The sequence below is a fragment of the Phasianus colchicus genome, chromosome 9 (genome assembly GCF_987193195.1).
Source record: "Phasianus colchicus chromosome 9, bPhaCol1.hap1.1, whole genome shotgun sequence".
Classification (NCBI taxonomy): Eukaryota; Metazoa; Chordata; class Aves; order Galliformes; family Phasianidae; genus Phasianus; species Phasianus colchicus.
The window spans coordinates 2,816,735-2,832,360 of NC_143444.1; the positions used below are offsets into that span (position 1 = coordinate 2,816,735).

At 51.8% G+C, this 15,626-nt stretch overlaps 1 protein-coding gene across 1 annotated transcript; it reads left to right on the forward strand.

Moving 5' to 3' along the window:
- Positions 1-422: 422 nt before the first annotated feature.
- Positions 423-15,564, forward strand: LOC149916726 (uncharacterized). Its single transcript, XM_090145749.1, has 6 exons — positions 423-801; positions 2,887-4,101; positions 5,503-5,573; positions 11,282-13,138; positions 13,397-13,466; positions 15,389-15,564. Exons 1-6 carry the CDS (start codon positions 423-425, stop codon positions 15,562-15,564), a joined length of 3,768 nt encoding a protein of 1,255 aa, XP_090001875.1.
- Positions 15,565-15,626: the final 62 nt, after the last annotated feature.

Below are 15,626 nucleotides of genomic sequence, written 5' to 3' on the forward strand. Positions count from 1 at the left end.
GGGAGGGCCTGCCCAGCGCAGACGGCCACGAAGCAGCACGGAGGCCGGCAGCACTGCGTGCCCCGCCGTATCCAGGCCCACCGTCCCAGGGAGAGCCTGCAGCGGCCCCTGCCTGCAGCGCTCCGTGCCCCACACGCTGCCGCGACGTGCCGCCAGTGGCCCGCCGTCGTCAGGACGACGCCGAGCCCCGGGCAGCCGGCTGCCCAGGCGGGCGCGGAGGGCTGCCGCAGTGCGCTGCGGAGCCCGCCGGGGCTCTGTGACGCGGGCCGGCGTCGCGCCCCAAGGCCATTGTGACGCGGGGCCGCCGCGAGGGGCCGGAGTCCCCCGGAGAGAGTGCCGCTCACTCTCGGGAGAGCGGCTCCGCGAGGAGGACGCGGCTCCCCCGGGTGCGTGCGACCGAGCGTCTGCGCGAGGACGCGGCGATGAGCGAGGAGCGGGAGAAGAAGGACGACCGCCAGCCCGACGCGGGGCTGCCACGCGTGCGCGACCGCCGACAGGTGCGGGCCGGGGAGGGAGGCGCTCGGGCTCGGCCGGGCCGCCGGCGGCCGTCGAAGTCGCCGCCGCGGGGGACGCCGGCCGCGCCTTCGCCGCCTCCATCCCGGTTCTCCTTCTCCCCGCAGGTGGTGCCGCCGGGCGGCCGGAGCCCGGGCTCGTCCCTCCGCGGCGTCCGTCTGCCGCCGCTGCCCGGCCCGGAGAGCGCGCGGGCCTCCGGGAGCCGCCGCGCACAGGTAGGGAGCCCGAGGGAGGCGGGGCCGGACGTCTTCCCGCGCCGCGTGGGGACCGCCCTGTGCCGGTGCGGCTGTGGGGAGCGGGGCGGCAGCCGCCCGCGGGCTGAGCGCTGCCCTCGGTGCTGCGTGCGGCGCGAGCGGCGAGGACCGCGCTCACTCGGCCTTTCTCCTCGGCTTCTCTTGCAGGCGGGCGGGCGGCAGTTCCTGGAGTCGGCGACCGGCGGCGGTGCCAGTGGCCAAAGCAGACAGCCTCAGCCACCCTTGCTGCCTCGCTTAAGGCGGGCGGGGCTGCCGGCAGCAGCACCCAGGCGTGCAGCAGCAGCTTCTGGGGTCTGCAAGCTGCCTGCTCTGCCAGCGGCAGCCTCTTCCACACCATCTCCAAGTGGCAGAGCACGTGCCGTGGGCATCAGGGGCAGCAGACTCCCAGTCCTTGCCCCGAGACCTCCGGGAACCTTGCATGTCCAGGACGGGACAGCAGGGGCTGAGAGCCGGGGTGCAGCCCTGGAAGTCTCAGCTGTTCTCGGGCGTCGCAGTGCCAGACCCAGACAGAACTACGTGGTGTCCCTGAGCTGTGCTGCAGCCGCAAGCCCAAGAGCCGGAGTGCAGCTGGCAGTACCAGGGCGCCAAGCACCTACCAGCAGCCTGAGAACACCAGCAGGAACGGCCCAGGGACTGACCACCAAGGCTGGGAAAGTCCACGCAGCTTGGAGAGATGCTCAGGAGGGCAGCACAGACACTCGTGCTGCCACTACACCATCTTCCAGAGCAGCTCAGAAGGGCCCAGAAGGGCAGGCAGGCGGCAAAGAGCAAGACAAGGAGCCCCTGCCTGCATTAGTGCCTGAAGATGCAGGCAACCTAGATTCTCCCAAGGCTGCACACTCTCCAGAGGAGGCCAATAATGCAGTGCTGTTCCCAAGAGTGTGTGAGGGGGGAGAAAGAGACGTAACTGCCACCACCATGCCTGAAGCCTTCAAACAAGCTCTGGGAGCAGCACTGAGACTGCAAGATCCCAGAGGGGTCAACCAGGTGGCCTACAGATGTTCTCCAGTACACCCAGCAATCTGGAGAATTCGGGATGAGGCAAGGAGGGAGCAGATGTTGTCCAGCTGGAACATCTCCTGGCCAAATCTGAGCATGCTCAGGCTGCTAAGACCCCAAGCAGCACATGCCAGTGCCAGTGCTACCAACAGTGCTCAGGGTATGCTGGACACCTGCACCACAACAGTGATGGTGGAGGGCCTCTTTCCTGCACCAGGGGAGCTCCCCTCCTGGGATGCTGGAGTGCGGGATGAACCGCATGATTTAGAAGAGATTGTTGAGACAGGAACTGCAAGACAGTCATCTGGTGACCTGCAGAATGCATGTCTTGCCCTGTCTGATGAGGCAGAGACAGTGTGTTCAGCTTCTCTTCTGGGCGCTGGTCTTGGGCCTGCAGGACAGCTTGAGCCATTGCCTGCATCAGTGCCTGAAAATGCAGAAAACGAGACCACGCACTGTCCAGAGGAGGTCAATGCAGCACCACTCCTGTCAGCATGCAAGGGAGGAGAAGAAGAAATAGCTATGCCTGTGCTGGAATTGTCCAAAGAACCTCTGGGAGAAACACCAAAACTGCAAGATGCCAGAGAGATCTACGGGGAGACCTATGGATATTCTCCAATTTTCCCAGCAATTCATAGAATTCAGAATGAGGCGAGGAAGGAGCAGATGTTGTCCACCTGGAACATCTCCTGGCCAAGCAACGAGAGCATGCTCAGGCTGCTGAGACCCCAAGCAGCACATGACAGTGCCAGTGCTACCGACACTGTTGAGAGTATGCTGGAGACCTGCACCACAACATCGATGGTGGAGGGCCCCATTCCTGCACCAGGAGAGTTCATATCCGGGGATGCTGGCGTGCAGGATGAACAGCATGATTCGGAAGAGGCTGCTGAGACAGAATCTGCAGGACAGTCATCTGGTGACCTGCAGAGTGCATGTCTTGCCCAGTCGGATGAGGCACACACCGTGTGTTCACCATCTCTTCTGGATGCTGATCCAGGGCCTGTAGAACACCTTGAGCCTCTGCCTGCATCAGTGCTGGAAGATGCAGAAAGCTCAGATTCTTCCGAGGCTGCACGCTCTGTAGAGAATGCTGATGCAGCATCTCTCCGCTTGTCAGTGTCCGAGGGAGAAGAAGAAGCTATGCCTGTGCTGGAATTGTCCAAACAAGCTAAGGGGGAACCATCAAGACTGCAAGATCCCAGAGAGCTCTACAGGGAGACTTATGGATATTCTCCAATTTTCCCAGCAATTCGTAGAATTCAGGATGAGGCAAGGAAGGAGCAGATGTTGTCCACCTGGAACATCTCCTGCCCATGCAATGAGAGCATCCTCAGGCTGCTAAGACCCCAAGCAGCACATGACAGTGCCAGTGCTACTGACACTGTTCAGAGTATGCTGGACACCTGCACCACAACATCGATGGTGGAGGGCCCCATTCCTGTGGCAGGGGACCTCCTATCCTGGGATGCGGGAATGTGGGATGTACACCATGATTCGGAAGAGGTTGTTGAGACAGGAACTGCAGGACAGTCATCTGGTGACCTGCAGAATGCATGTCTTGCCCAGTCTGATGAGGCAGAAATATCACGTTCAGCTTCGCTTCTGGATGTAGGTGCTGGGCTTAGAGGACACCTTGAGCCATTGCCTATATCTGTGCCTGAAGATGTGGAAGACTCGGACTGTTTCACAGCAGCGCACTCTCCGGAGGTGGCCAGCGAAGCACCCTTCTTCCTGTCATTGAGTGAGGGAGAAGAAGGAGAAGAACCAGCTATGGCCATGCCTGAGTCCTCCAGTCAATCTCTAGGAGAACCATCAATTCTGCAAGATCTCGGAGAGATGTACTGGAAGGTCTATGGATGTCCTCCAATTCACCCAGCAATCCGGAGAATCCGTGACGAGGCAAGAAGGGAGCAGATGTTGTCTACTGGGAACAAGTCTGAGCCATACAGTGTGGGCATGCCCAGGCTTCTCGTGCTCCAAGCAGCAGATGATGGTGCCAATGCTGCCGACACTGCTTGGGGCATGCTGGACATCTGCGCCACTACATCGAGGGCAGATGGCCACTTTCCTGCCTCTTGTGATTCCCAAAGCTGGGGTATTGGAATTAAGTATGCAGAGGAAGCGATCATTGACGATGCTGCCAGTGATGCCAGCACCGCTCACAGCATGCTGGATGCCAGGGACACTGCAGTGATGGCTGAGAGCATGCCCACGCCCTCCTGTTTTTGCCCTGATACCATGGTGGGTGTGGAAGAAGAATGGGAGGACAACCGTGAGGAAGAAGCTGCTGAGGCAGTCAGTGTGCCACCAAGCATTTCTCATTCCTCAGCTGGTAAGATGAAGACAGCAGCGGCTCGCCGCCGGATGCCAGCTGTCATCAGGAATGTGCTCCGGGCTCTGCGCAGGATTTGCACCTGCAGCTGCATCAGGGGACAGCAAGAGGAGAAGCACGAGGCTGCAAACACCAGGCAGCACCCCAGAGATGCCTAATTCCATCTTGTCAGTGTCAAATTATGATTCCATCCTGTCAACGTAGAATTCTGATTCCATCTTGTCAACATAGAATTCTGATTCCATCATGTCTACATAGAATTCTGATTCCATTTTGTCAATGTCGAATTCTGATTCCATCCTGTCAACGTAGAATTCTGATTCCATCTTGTCAATGCAGAATTCTGATTCCATCCTGCCAACATAGAATTCTGATTAAATGCCATCTTTATTCTATCCTGCCTGAGTGCTGTCTGATCTGTCACTCATGCATGGTTGGTCTCTGAGTGCGACTACTGGGCTCAGAGCACGGGGCAATGGATCCATGTGTCGGTGGTGGCAGCAAGTGCAGAGAGCGTGGGCGTGCAAGGGAGAGTGATTTGTGACTTGCAAAGTGTGAGCTGGCTGAGCCGGTGTGTGTGTGAGGTGGGCTGCGATGAAGGGGGTGAGGGGCTCTGAAAGGGGCAGCCCTGGTGGGAGAGCACCGCTGTGCCTGTAGGGGTGAGAGCACGGCCAGACACCTACCTAGAAGGCCCATTTGGGGCAGCTTTTGCTGAAGGGGCAGTCCTTTAGTCCAGACGCCTTTAGTCCACTCTAGGTCTCCATTTGCCGTTAGACTTCCACACTGTCCATACAGGAGAGTTATAAGGAAAGTTTGCAGATGCTATTATCCCTTGATTGCACAGTTCATGAATCTCCAATCCTCCTGCCACAGGCAGGGCCACCAACCTCCCCATTTAATACTAGTCCAGATTGCCCAGGGCCCCATCCAATCTGGCCTTGAACACCTCTAGGGATGGGTTTGATGGGATCTCAAAGATCACCTTTTTCCAACCTTGTTTCCACCCCCCAAGGTGGACTGGGTTCCCTACCTCTGCATCCGTCTCTTCTGCCTCTGGATCAAGCCTGGCCTGGAATGTTTCCTGGAAGAAAGGAGTCTTTATAGGAAGCAAGAGGGAGATAGTCACCACCATGGATCCAGCATGATAGTTCAGTCACTGATCTTCAGTAGTGGTGGGTTGCCGAGCATTGTTGTTCTGTTGGCGATGACAGTGACTACAGCGATGATGGCAACTTTTCAGTGGTAGTACAAACTTATTTATAAGTCCAAAGTCAGCTCTCTTTGGAGTGGCAGCTTCTGGCTTTGGGATCTCAGAAAGAACCCCTTTTGTTCCTTTCTTCTGGGCCTTGCCAGTAGATAAGAGGGAGCAGGGAGGTGCCCACTTGTATCTTGCCTTCACAGGATACAATGGTATCATCGCCCAGTCTCATAGCAAGCTGGAGTTATTTGGTCACAGGCTATATCTTCCACCAGTAAGCAGTCCTGAGCACTCCCTACCAAAGGCAAACAGCTAAAATTGTCCACACAGTGATGTTGATTGCCACACAGCAACACCCATCACTCATCTCCTAGACAAGGCAGCCTTATCACAAGAAATACCTCAGGAAGCAAGCTTTGAGCCAAAAAAAAAAAAAAAAATCAAAGAATTCTCACACCACCACGTGGCTCAAAGATTGCTTGAAATGAAGCATAAGTGACCCTCCATGGTGGTGAGGAAAAGAGAAAAAAGAAAGTAAGAAAAAAAAAAAAAAGTAAGCATAAGGGAAAAGAGGAGTGGGAAGGGGGGTTAAATGTTACAGTTGTTATGAAGAATTTCTTGGGCTTGGTTACAGAGGTTGCCCTGATTTGTTGGACTTGTTCATCATCAGTTGAAGTGGTTACAAAGTACATGGAGGATACAACTCCTTGTATAAAAGTTGAATCAAACATGGAGCCATACAAGAAACAAACATAAGAGTTGCAACAGCACAGGAAAAAGGATACGTTTCTCCCGTGGGCAATTTGTTCAGCAACATTTTCATTATCATTCCATTTTTAGACAACAATTAGAGTCATTCAATTTGCCACAGACACCACCTGTGACTCTTCAGGAGTGGTGACACGAACGTTCCATAATGAATAAAAATTAGAAAGTGAAAAGAGACAACTGTACATTTGGCAATAACCATACCTTTAACAATAGCCAATAATATTAAATCAGTAAGTAAAACAAATAGAGCTATTTGTGTCAGCTGCTTTCCCCACCCAGGAACTCCCAGTGTAAGCCAAGATCCAGATGGGAATTCTTCAGTAGAGGTTGTGGTGTTTATGAACACCCATACAATATTACACTTCAGTGAATTCATCAAAAGCGTATCTAGTCCAATTTGACAATATGTGGACTTGCCATGTAATGTTTTCTAAGATGATTTAGTATCACGAGAACTCTCCACTTGAACATTTCCAAAGCAATTCAAATGCTGAGAGATATAAATCTTAGTTTGGCAAGTTCAAGTATTGCTACAGTCTACAGAATTTTTCACAGGATAGTGTGTGCAGGATAGTCCACAGTATAAACCATCAAGAGGAGTAATCCCAGAAACATACACGTCTCTTATCAAAACTTAGACACTTTCCAACAACCATGTTTTGGATGGAACTCCTGGACTGGTGTGACACTGAAAAGCATCAGTGCAAAAGGCTTTACGATAGATTTCTTTTGTGCCCACATCTAACAGATATTAGATGGGTCTCTTGATTCATTTCCCAGTTTGTTAGGAATTTGGAAACACTGTGGAGGAGTCACATGCAAATCATAATCAGTTTGAAAAAAAGGGGTGAAAGAAGGGGTCAAAAGAAATGGTATCACTGTGCAGGGAGTACCAGTAAGCCAGGATGACCTGTAAGAACTCTGAACCCAGTTGTGAAATTTAACAGATCCAAGGACTGATATCAATCACCACCCACACTCACAACAATGCAAAACACAATATGATTGCAACCAAAAAAATGTAATTAAGAGGTATACTCAGTATTCTAGCATGATCAAATCTTCAGTATTTCTGTCACAAAACACAAACGGTTAAAATCAGCCTTAAAATTAGCCTTTCTGTCAAGTGCCCACGGGGATCTTCTGTAAAATAAAACAAGAACCAACTTGCCCTTTTTGGGCTTTGTAAATATGGTTAAAAAATGAGGGAACAATTGAGGAAGTGTTGATTTCATATTACTTTTTTCGGGGTGTCTTTAGCCTTCCAAGGATATTTGGTAAGGGATTCTGTTAAGGTTAGGGAACTGGCCTCATGTTAGCTGAGTCAATCGCACAGGCTGGCCAGGGAGATAAGAGTGTTTCCCTGGCTTATCAGCCTCTGGATCATGACTCACAGGGGTAATTGGCAAGAGTGGTGAGGCCTTTAGACACAAGGTGTTAAATGGAGGATCTGGTTTCCCTTTGTGGTAAGCTTTCTAATGCATCCACCCTTCACTGCCCCCACCCCGGTCACTTGGGAGGGGCGAAGACATCAGTTTTTTATTGGATAGCTGCTCAGGTTTTGCTTTCCAGGTCTTGAGCTTTTGTTCTGGCCACCACTTAACTAATTTCTCTAACCTGACAGTGGGTATTCCATTCATCAGATCTCACGGGGCATCCTTTTGCCAGCCCAGTGTCCAGAGACAATTACCTTTATGATCAATATTCCGCCTATCTGTTTTTACTGACAATGAAACCCTTCCAGTCCCACTGAGCTTTGGGCTAGGTGGCCTGGGGGCAAGGCTGACCGCTGCAAGTCTTACTTCCCTTGGCTCAAATTTACTGGCGGAAGAAATCACTGACCCATATTTTCTTCCATAGTTGATTAACTCTTGGACAGCCTTCTTCCACGCCCATACGTCCCCTGACTGCAGATGGTTAGATGTTACAGTTCCTTCTAACGCTGCCCGGGTTCTCTCTCCCTGACACATAGCTTGTATCTTTCCTTGCAGTTGTATGCCTATGGGTTTCAATGACTCTGGAAGCCCCCTAATTAAAGCAGTCATTCTCTCAGGATCAACAGGCATCATCATAGGTGATTCGTGGTGTGGCTGCAGCTTTCTATCATACATCATTTGGAGACAAGCAGCCTTTTGAACGCTCTCTACTAACTGGTCGACTGTTCCAGTAATAGCAAGAGGGTATCCCTTTTCTAGAGGATTGAGACCACCTGCCCAATAGGCAGCCCTCTGTGTTAAGGACCAGGGAGCACCATTGTTGCCAGTAGTTAAAAATACTCCTGGTCCCCAGTAACCTCCCGCTTCCTTTTCCATTAGCTGTATCTGGTCTCCACCAGTGAGACTAACCCTCCATACATACTCATTTTCTGACTCCTTTGGAGAGCGGCTGAAATCTTTTTTCAATTTTGCTAGTTCAGTGGCTGAGAAGGGAATTCCTTTAACATTCATTTGAGGATCTAGATCCTCCCTGTTATTGAATGCATATTCGGTTTTTATCAAAGGGTGCATCTGGGCTGGAGAGGCCTCTAATTTGTCTAGCCTTGCCTTCATTTCTTTCAATCCTTCTAGAGGGTAGATTTTTTCTTGAGGCAAACTATGGGCGACAGTATCGCTATTTTCTTTATACCTTAACTGCTCCTTCAGAACCCCTAGTAAGGGAGCTGCGTCATGCTTTTCATTTTCTAATGAAACAGGCCACAAGGGTAATCCATACCGTATGACATGGTGAAAAAAACCTCAAAACTGACGGGTTTGACTGAGATGGGCAGCCACTGCTTTGGGAGAGACTGGCAGATGATAATTGCTTGTGAATCATTTGTTTTGTAAGTATATATACGTATGCATGTATTATTAGCACTACTGTAATTTCTCTCTTATTTTTCTGCCTTAGTAAACAGTTTTTATCTCAACCAAATCATTTTTTTTCTGATTCTCTCCCCCATCCCATCTTTTCAAATAAGTGAATTTCCAGATTTGGACTTAAAATTTGCTGTCATACAAGCACTAACATTTTTGTTGTATTATGTAGATGTATGAGCAAACAATTCTCAAAAAATTACTGCCATGTCTACTTTGCTGCCAAATTTATATCTTCATATAAATATTTACATTTTATAGACATTTCCATTATTCCACATATTATGCTATTATATATTTACATTTATATACAATTACTATTTACATTTTATAGAAGACAAAAATCCAGTGACACTATTTCCCACTTCCTATATAGTCCAGTGACAATATATTTCCTATTAATAGAAAAAATGCCAATATAGGCATCTGAAACTATTGCAGGTTTCAAATGAAATAAGTTTTTAAGTAATATATCTGAACAAATTTCCAGGAGAAAAAAAAAACCAGCCTTTTTTTCCAAAACACAAGAGAGTGTGCTGGCAGGATTTTAACTACCAGCCATGGTGGTCTCAATTTATACACTGAATAAGATTTTCACTCTAGTGCCATGGCTATTCAGGAGACGTGTGTATGCTTAACGGGGCTGGCTGGCTGCACTCCACCATGCTGCTCTTTCACTCTCCCTTCTTAAAGGAACAGGGATGAAAATACAATGAAGGAGAGCTTCAGTTGAGATAAGGACAGGGAGATCTCTCACCAAGGACCATCGTGTGCAAAACAGACTCAAGTTAGGGGACGAATGTAAGTTTCTGTCTGTTAATAGCAGACTAGAGCACTGAGGAACTAGAAGCAAACTAAAAACATTTTCCCATTCACTCATTCTCTTCCAAGTCGTCCCCTTAAGTGGAGCAGGGAACTGGGGCTATGGTCGGTCCCTAAAGCTCTGATGTTGCACCACACAGGGTCCCTCTCACGGCAGCCATCTTTTCTAAACCAATCCCTCACGGGCTTCTGACAGACTGCAGCTCTTCAAGCGCTACTCTAAAGTGGCTCCGTACCCCGGAGTCCATCCTGTAGAAACTGCCCCACGGGCAGCACTTCCCCAGAGCTTCAACACCACACTCTCCTCTTCAAGAGCAGCAGCTGGCCCAGCCCTCCTGCCCCACCGCGGCCCTTCTCCATGGCCGCAGCTCCGGCCCGGGGCTGCTCCTGTGGGCACAACATGGCTGCGGCCTCCTGCAGGCCGCGCCTACCATGGGCTGCTTCATGGCTGCAATGGAGATCTGCTCCGTGTGGTGCCCACGGTCTGTAGGGGCCGGCCTGTCATATGTCTCCTGCTTTCCTCTTCCCTTGAAACAGAGGGTGAGGTATCTAAATGGACTGTTCATACCCTTGTTTGTCTTCCTCAGCGATTGCCACTTCCTACAGCTTCTTCACGTGGTCCCTCTGCACTCTGACCACAGCACAACTCCCTGAGATGAGGCCACCCCAAATACCCTTCAAACAACATCTGGTCAACCACATCCTCTCTTGGGATGTGCTTCTGGGTTAAAATCTACTATGTGCTAAAGGCATACTGTTTCTCCAGCCCACGGTGGTCACAACACGTAGCACATCTTCATGCTGTGTAGCTTTCAGCAGAGTTGCTGTGTCCCTGTGGCCACGCTGCAAGCACTGCTGAAGGCTGCACACTGTCTTTCCTTGCTGCCCTCATTTGCCTGGTTGTCTGTCTCTTCACCAGCTGATTGCTGAATGAGGGTTTGAGACCCACTAGTACCATCTGTGGATAAAAGGTGTAGTCTCTTCCAGCCAGCCAGGAGCAAGCTATCACCCAGAGCAGCCACGAGGATTCTCCAAAGAAGCCTGGGAACAGCTACAACAATTGCTGTGGCTCTGTGTGTTGCTCCCAGTCTTAATAATCAGGCTTAATGATCTTCTTAAAATACAGTGTTTGCAGTGCCTCTGATATGAATCAATGTTTAAGAAGGGCAAAAAGGGCTGCTTACTGCAAAACAAATACTCGCACAGAAAGATTAGGCATTTGTTTAGCAAGCTTAATTAAAAAGCTCTACTTGGTGCCTCTTTGAGGATCTAAACTCCTTGATAAAGAAATAACCCGTTTTTCCAGTTATAGCTTCCTTTTCTTTGTAAGTGGTGAGTAGTTTCAAAGATCAAAAGGCCAAGTCTCATACGCCATCTTAATTTGAAAGATATTTTAACATTCTGATAAGCACAGTTTTGGAATGCTTCATTTTGTTTGCCTCACTAGTCAATGTGCAAACTTAGGGTAATTAAACAAAGTGATATTTCACAGTCAGTCTTTGCATTTAGACAGTGAATGTGTAAGTTTAAATAGGAAAATCTACATACTCTCGGGAGAGCGGCTCGGCGAGGAGGACGTGGCATTAGAGGCAGCAGACTCCCAGTACTTGCCCCGAGACCTCAGCACACACCGCAGATGTTGTCCAGTTGCAACACACGGTGGGCAAACTCTGTGAGCGTGCCCAGGCCCAGTGCTGCCAACACTGCTCAGGGAAACCTGGGCGTACGCTCCGCGACATCGAGGGCTGAGGCTCAGATTCCTGCCTCTGGTGGTTCCCGAACCAGGGATGCTGGAGTGCAGGTTGAGCTGCAAGAATTAGAAGAGACTGCTGAGAGGGAATCCGCAGGATGTTCACCTGGCAAACTGTGGAGCGCATCTCTTGCCTCACCTGATGAGGCAGGCAGCATGCCTTCGGCTTCTCTTCTGGCTGCGGACCCTGGGCCTGGAGGACACCTTGAGGCTTTGGCTGTAACAGGTCCTGAAGATGGGGAACACTCAACTTCTTCCAAGGCTGAATACTTTCCAGAGGAGGCCAATGCAGCACCTTTTTTCTGGCGAGCATGCGAGGGAGAAGAAGAAGAAACGGCTACCACCATGCCTGAATTCTCCAACCAGTCTCTGGGAGAAGAACAGAGGTTGCAAGATCCCAGAGAGGTCTACGGGGAGGCATATGGATATCCTCCAGTTCACCCAGCAATCCAGAGAATCCGGGATGAGGCGAAGAAGGACCAGATGCTGCCACACTGGAACATCTCCTGGCCAAATAGCATGAGCGTGCCCCCGCTGCTAAGGCCCCAAGCAACAGAAGACAGTGCCAGTGCAGCTGACAGTGCTCAGGGCACGCTGAGCATCTGCAGTGTGACATCGAGGGCTGAGGGCCAGTTTTCTGCTTCTGATGATTCCTCAGCCAGAGGTGTTATAGTCCAGGACTCGCAGCTAGAGTTGGAAGAGGCTGCAGAGATAGAAACGGCAGGACAGTCATCTGGCACCCTGCAAGTTGCATCTCTTGCCCCATCTGATGAGGTACACGCTGTGTGTTCACCATCTCTTCTGGATGCTGAGCCAGGGCCTGCAGGGCACCTTGAGCCTTTACCTGTATCAGTGCTGGAAGATGCAGAAAGCTCAGATTCTTCCGAGGCTGCAAGCTCTGCAGAGGAGACTGATGCAGTATCGCTCCCCTTGCCAATGTCCAAGGGAGGAGAAAGAGAAGAATCAGCTATGGCCATGCCTGAATCCTCCGGACAAGGTCTGGGAGAAGCACGGAGACTGCCAGATCCCAGCGAGATCAACAGGGAGCCCTCTGGGTACTCTCCTATGATCCCAGCAATGCGGAGAATTCGTGAGGAGGACAGAAACGAGCAGATGTTGTCACACTGGAATATTTCCTGGCCAAGGAATGTGAGAAGCCCCAGGCAGCGAAGGCTCCAGGCAAGAGGTGACGCATTCAATAATGTTGGCGCTCGTCAGGGCATGCCAGGTATCTGGCCCACGACATCCCGGGCTGGTAACTGGTTTCTTGACTCTGGTGACTCCAGAAAGTGGACTGTTAGACTGCCAGTTATACTGGAAGAGTCCAGTGATGACAGCGACAGTGCTGCCAGCACTGCTGAGGGCACGCTGGATGCCAGAGACAATGCAGTGAGAGATGAGGGCATGCACCCGCCCTCCTGTCCTTGCCCTTCAACACTGGAGAATGTGGAGGAAGACTGGGGATGTGACTCTGAGGAAGATGCTGCATCAGAGGCAGTCAGCATCACATCCAGCACATCCGATGAGCCATCTGGTGAGGTGGAGGCCATTTCTTCAGCTTCATCTGTAGCTGCAGATCCCATGACTGAGGAGCATGTGTCAGCATGTGAGGGAGCAGAAGATGTGGGCCCTCAGCATGAGGTGAGCAAGGTCAGCACCAGGCATGAATTGGAGGCAGAGGCAGGAGTGGTGCCTGGAGTGTGCGCTGTGGGGAGATGCCTGGAGATGCTGTCTCCTTTCCAACCAGCTCCATGCATTAGGGTGGACAGCCCCTCTGTTATTCCTGCCTTGCCTTCAATCAAAGGGGCCTGGAAAGGGGATCCCTCCCCTGGACCCCTGGCACCCACACCATCACCAGCCAGTGGCATACAGGTGTGTGGTTTTGTTCTCTTCACACAGGTTTCTGCAGAGGCTGAAGAACGTGCACAGAGCTCCGTGTGCTTCAGAGATGCACCGGAGGATGGCCCAGGTACATCCCCAGACAGAAAACAATCCCAGGGAGGGACCTGTCAAGCTCAGATGGCCCACCAAGTGGCATGGAGGCTGACAGCGTTCCATGCGCTGCCATATCCAGGCCAGTCCTCCCAGGGAAATTCCATGGTGGTGGGTGGCACGGCCAGACACCTACCTAGAGGAGACCAGGAGTGTCCCAGCTGGATCAGGGCTCCTCAGGTGTCTCACTGCAAAGGCTTGGGTATTCCCTACATTGACATCATCATTCCCCCTTATGAGGATATCATCAGTATACAGATAAATCCGGACACCGTGGTCCAACGTGAGCTTCTCCAGCTTCTGTGCCTATGCTCCAAGCGCCAGAGTGGGCGAGTGTCTGTACCCCTGGGGTAATCAGGTGACTGTGCATTGCACTCCCTCCAAGTAAATGCAAAATTGATTGTCCTCCACCTTCTTCAAGGGGACCATAAAACAGCTGTCTTAGGCATCAATGGCAGCCAGAAAGGGATGAGCCTGTTCCTGTAGGGCAGTAATCAATTCTGAAACATTTGGGGCAGCTTTTGCTGAAGGGGCAGTCTTGGCCTCCAGATGCCTGTAGTCCACTGTAAGGAACGTGTCTGAGCCATACAGTGTGGGCACGCCCAGGCTTCTCGTGCTCCAAGCAGCAGATGACGGGGCCAGTGCTGCCGACACTGCTTGGGGCATGCTGGACCTCTGCAACATGACATCGAGGGTGGATGGCCACTTCCCTGCATCTTGTGCTTCCCAAAGCCAGGATATTAGAATTAAGTACACACAGTAAGAGACCATTGACAGTGCTGCCAGCGATGCCAGCACTGATCACGGCATGCTGGATATGGATACCAGGAACACTGCAGTGATGGCTGAGAGCACGCCCACACTCTCCTGTTTTTGCCCTGATACTGTGGAGGGTGTGGAAGAAGAATGGGAAGACAGCCATGAGGAAGAAGCTGCTGAGGCAGCCAGTGTGCCACCAAGCATTTCTGGTTCTTCATATGGTGAGATGAAGACCATGCCTTCAGCTTCCCCTGTGGCTGCAGGACCCAGACCTGAGGGACATTCATCTGCATGCAAAGGAGCAGAAAGTACAGTCAATTTCAAGCACAAGGTGAGGGAAGTCCATGTGGTCAGGACCAAGTGTGAAATGAAGGCAAAGACAGGAGCTGTACTGGAGTGTGCACTGTGGGGAGATGCCTGGTACTGTCTTCTTTCCATCCAGCTCCATGCAGAAAGATGGACATCCGGGGTTACCCCGGCTTACCTTCATGTGAGGGGCATGATTGACAAACCAGGAGAAGATAACCTGGAACTTGGAGTATTGCTGGCAAGGAACCTACAGGGCTGGTTTTGCTCTCCCCTCACAGGTTTCCGCAGAGGCCAGAGGAGGTGCACAGAACTCCAGTCGTATCAGAGAGACATCAGAAGATGTCCCAGATATGTCCCCAAATGGAGAGCCTGCTGAGCCTGATCAGCCCTGTGAGCAGCTCGGAGGCTGGCAGCACTCCATGCGCACCATTCTGCTGTGCCCAGGACAGCTTTCCCTCCCAGGGAAAAGCTGTGCTAGGGGAGCACGCAGGTCCTTGCCTGGTGCCCACCCTGCCCCTTGCCTATTGCTATCTGTCTCCCATAGCAACCGCTGCCAGACCACATGCTGCCAAGGTTTCTGCAGAGGACAGAGGACCTGCACAGAGCCCCAGGTGCTTCAGAGAGGCACCGGAGGATGGCCTAGGGACGTCCCCAGACAGAAAGCCATCCCAGGGAGGGCCTGCCCAGCTCAAATGTCCCACCAACTGGCACGGAGGCCAGCAGCGGTGTGCGCCCTGCCATATGCAGGCTCATTTTCCCAGGGAAAACCCATGTACAGAGCAGGCAGGGCCTCGCCTCTGCCCCTTGCCTACAGCTCTCTGTCCCCCTCAGGTTCCGCAGCCGCACCACACGCAGCGGCTCGCCGCCGGATGCCAGCTGTCATCAGGAATGTGCTCCCAGTTCTGCGCAGGGTTTGCACCTGCAGCTGCATCAGGGGACAGCGAGAGGAGAGGCACGAAGCTGCAAACACCAGGCAGCTCCTGGAGATGACAAACCCAGTCCTGTAGATGTAGAATTCTGATTCAGTGTTGTCTTTATTCTCTCCTGGCTGAGTGCTGGGCTCAGAGCA